The 2,656-nt window shown below is 61.5% G+C and overlaps 1 protein-coding gene across 1 annotated transcript; it reads left to right on the top strand.

Annotated features, from left to right (window-relative positions):
- Window positions 1-775: 775 nt before the first annotated feature.
- On the top strand, window positions 776-2,378 carry LOC308605755 (interferon lambda-3-like; the record flags this gene model as incomplete). The annotated part of the gene is made up of 6 exons (XM_081216034.1): window positions 776-785; window positions 889-1,070; window positions 1,347-1,424; window positions 1,699-1,842; window positions 1,951-2,034; window positions 2,124-2,378. 6 exons carry the CDS (start codon window positions 776-778, stop codon window positions 2,220-2,222), a joined length of 597 nt encoding a protein of 198 aa, XP_081072160.1. The 3' UTR covers window positions 2,223-2,378.
- Window positions 2,379-2,656: the final 278 nt, after the last annotated feature.

The raw sequence follows: 2,656 nt of genomic DNA, 5'->3' as shown, positions 1-2,656 counted from the left end.
TCTTATTCCTGGGTCCTTCTGCACCTGACAGTCAGAGAGCAGGTCGGTGCAGGCTCCCGACCTCCCCCATGCTGTCTCTGTGGGTACCAGGTGGGGAAGGGTGGGGAGCAGCTGGTGTCCTCTCTGAATTCACGAGGTTTTGCCTTTCTCACTCTCTCTCCCACCCGCAGCAGCAGCCCTGGACCTTCTGCCACCTCCTAAACAGCCCCCCTCTTGGAAGTTCCAGGTTCTTCAGGGCAGCACCTCCGACAGGTGCCTTTTCCCTCTACTCCCTGTACTGGGGCCTCTGTCCCCTCCCACCCCAGTCCTAGATCAGCCTGGGCACCGGCGCAGGGGACCCGCCGTGTGGGGCTGAAGCTGCCCCAGCCCTGATTTTGACTTCCTTACTCACTTTCTCGGAGGTGAAATGGGACATGAATCGATGTCAGTTTCTTTTTCCCTCTGCGGCTCACATGGCTCACAGGCCCCGCCCTGCTCTGGGCTTTCCCAGCCCTCACCTCCTCTGGTGCTAGTGTCAGCCTCTAGCTGTGTTTTCACTTTTCCTACATCAGCTGGGATTGCCCAGCTGCACAGGCTAAAAGCTGCGCCATGGAGCTCAGGCAGGAATCACACCTCAAACGGAGCTGGAAGTTCAGAGACAAGGACAGAGCAAGGAGCTGAGATCCAGAACAGGAGGCTGAAGTCAGAGACGCCAGACGAGACCGAGAGACCCCAGGCGGCGGCCTCAGAGAGGACACTTGATCCCCCATCTGCTGACAGAGACCAGAGTGCAGGAATGAAGCTGGGTCAGTCCCTACATCCTTGTCCGGGACCCTCACTCCCCAGAGCCCCCGCCCTCACCCCCTGACGCCCTCCCTCCCCTCATCTTGCTGTCCTTCCCTAACACAGACGTGGCCCCCGGCTGCACGCTGGTGCTGATGCTGATGACCGTGGCCCCGAGCAGGACAGGAGCAGTTCCCGTGTCCTCACCCCTCGGGGCCCTCCCAGGTGCAAGGGGCTGCCACATGGCCCAGTTCAAGTCTCTGTCCCCACAAGAGCTGCAGGCCTTCAAGACGGCCAAGGATGCCTTTGTGAGTCTCCCCCGACCCCTCCTGCAGTGGGCGACCCTCCACCCCTCCCTCTGTGCGCTCCCGGGCTACCTGGGCTGAAGGTGGGCCTGCCCTCCCCACACTGGGCTGACCTCCACCCTCCCCGCGGTGGGCGATCTCCTGTCCTCCTGCGGTGGACGTGCCTCTGCGGTCCTTGTGGAAGCTAACCTCCCTTCCTGTTGCTGGCCCTCCTCCAGCCTCCCTGGGCTCCTCCCTCTGCCCCTCCCCCTGGGGGCTGACCTTGCCCTTGCTCTCTAGGAAGAGTCGCTCTTGCAGAAGGACTGGAACTGCAGCTCCCGCCTCTTCCCCAGGACCCGGGACCTGAGGCAGCTGCAGGTGAGTAGGGCGGGAGAGTCAGGCCCGCCTGCCCTCACCTGCCCGCCCCGCTCCGGCTCTGCAGGTGGCCCCTCACCTCCTCCTTCCCTCACGTCCTTCTCTCCCTGCCCCCCCCCACCCGGCCCCTGACCCCTTCCCCTCAGCCAACCACATCGGCTCTCACCTGACCCCGACTTTCACCTTCCACTGTCCCTTCCTCTGTCCCCCTCACCTGTGCCTCCTCGCCTGTTCTCTCTCACGTGCAACTCTCACCTGTCTTCTGTCTCCTCCTCAGGTGTGGGAGCGCCCCGTGGCCTTGGAGGCGGAGCTGGCCCTGACACTGAATGTCCTGGAGGCCACGGCTAACTCATCCCTGGATCACATCCTGGACCAGCCCCTTCACACGCTGCACCACATCCACTCCAAGCTCCAGGCCTGTGTGAGCACTCGGGGCACCCGGGCCTTGTCTGGGCTCTGGCCACCTGTACGTCCCCCTCTGTCCCAGGCCCTGCCTCACACCCTCAACACCACCCTCCTCTGCCCACAGGTCCCAGCTCGGCCCACAGCAGGCCCCAGGCCCCGGGGCCGCCTCCAGCACTGGCTACACCGACTCCAGGAGGCCCCGAAGAAGGTGAGTGACCGGGGAGGGGAAACCGATGGCTGGGCTCAGGTGGGAGCCCAGACGTGGGAGCTACTGAGCCATTCCCCCTCTGCCCCCAGGAGTCCCGGGACTGCCTTGAAGCCTCTGTCGTGTTCAACCTCTTCCGCCTCCTCACCCAGGACCTGAAATGTGTTGCCAGTGGAGACCAGTGTTTCTGAACCCGGAGACCCACCTGTCTCAGCATCTTTTTTTTTTTTAATTTAATTAATTAATTTATTTCTAGGTGCATTGGGTCTTTGTTGCTGTGCACGGGCTTTCTCCAGTTGCAGCAAGCACGGGCTACTCTTCATTGTTGTGCGTGGGCTTCTCATTGCGGTGGCTTCTCTTGTTGCGGATCACCGGCTCTAGGCGTGTGGGCTTCAGTAATTGTGGCTCACGGGCTCTAGAGCGCAGGCTCAGTAGTAGTAGCGCACGGGCTTAGTTGTTCCACGGCATGTGGGATCTTCCCGGACCAGCGCCCTAAGCCGTGTCCCCTGCATTGGCAGGTGGATTCTTAACCACTGTGCCACCAGGGAAGCCCTGTCTCAGCATCTTAGATATTATTTATGCACAAACTACCTCCACTGGATTATTGCTTCCAGATCCCTATTTA

The sequence above is a fragment of the Mesoplodon bidens genome (assembly GCF_964165515.1).
Source record: "Mesoplodon bidens genome assembly, chromosome: 18".
NCBI lineage: Eukaryota > Metazoa > Chordata > Mammalia > Artiodactyla > Ziphiidae > Mesoplodon > Mesoplodon bidens.
The sequence above is the reverse complement of the archived record's forward strand: the minus strand, read 5'-3'. Positions and strand labels throughout refer to the sequence as shown.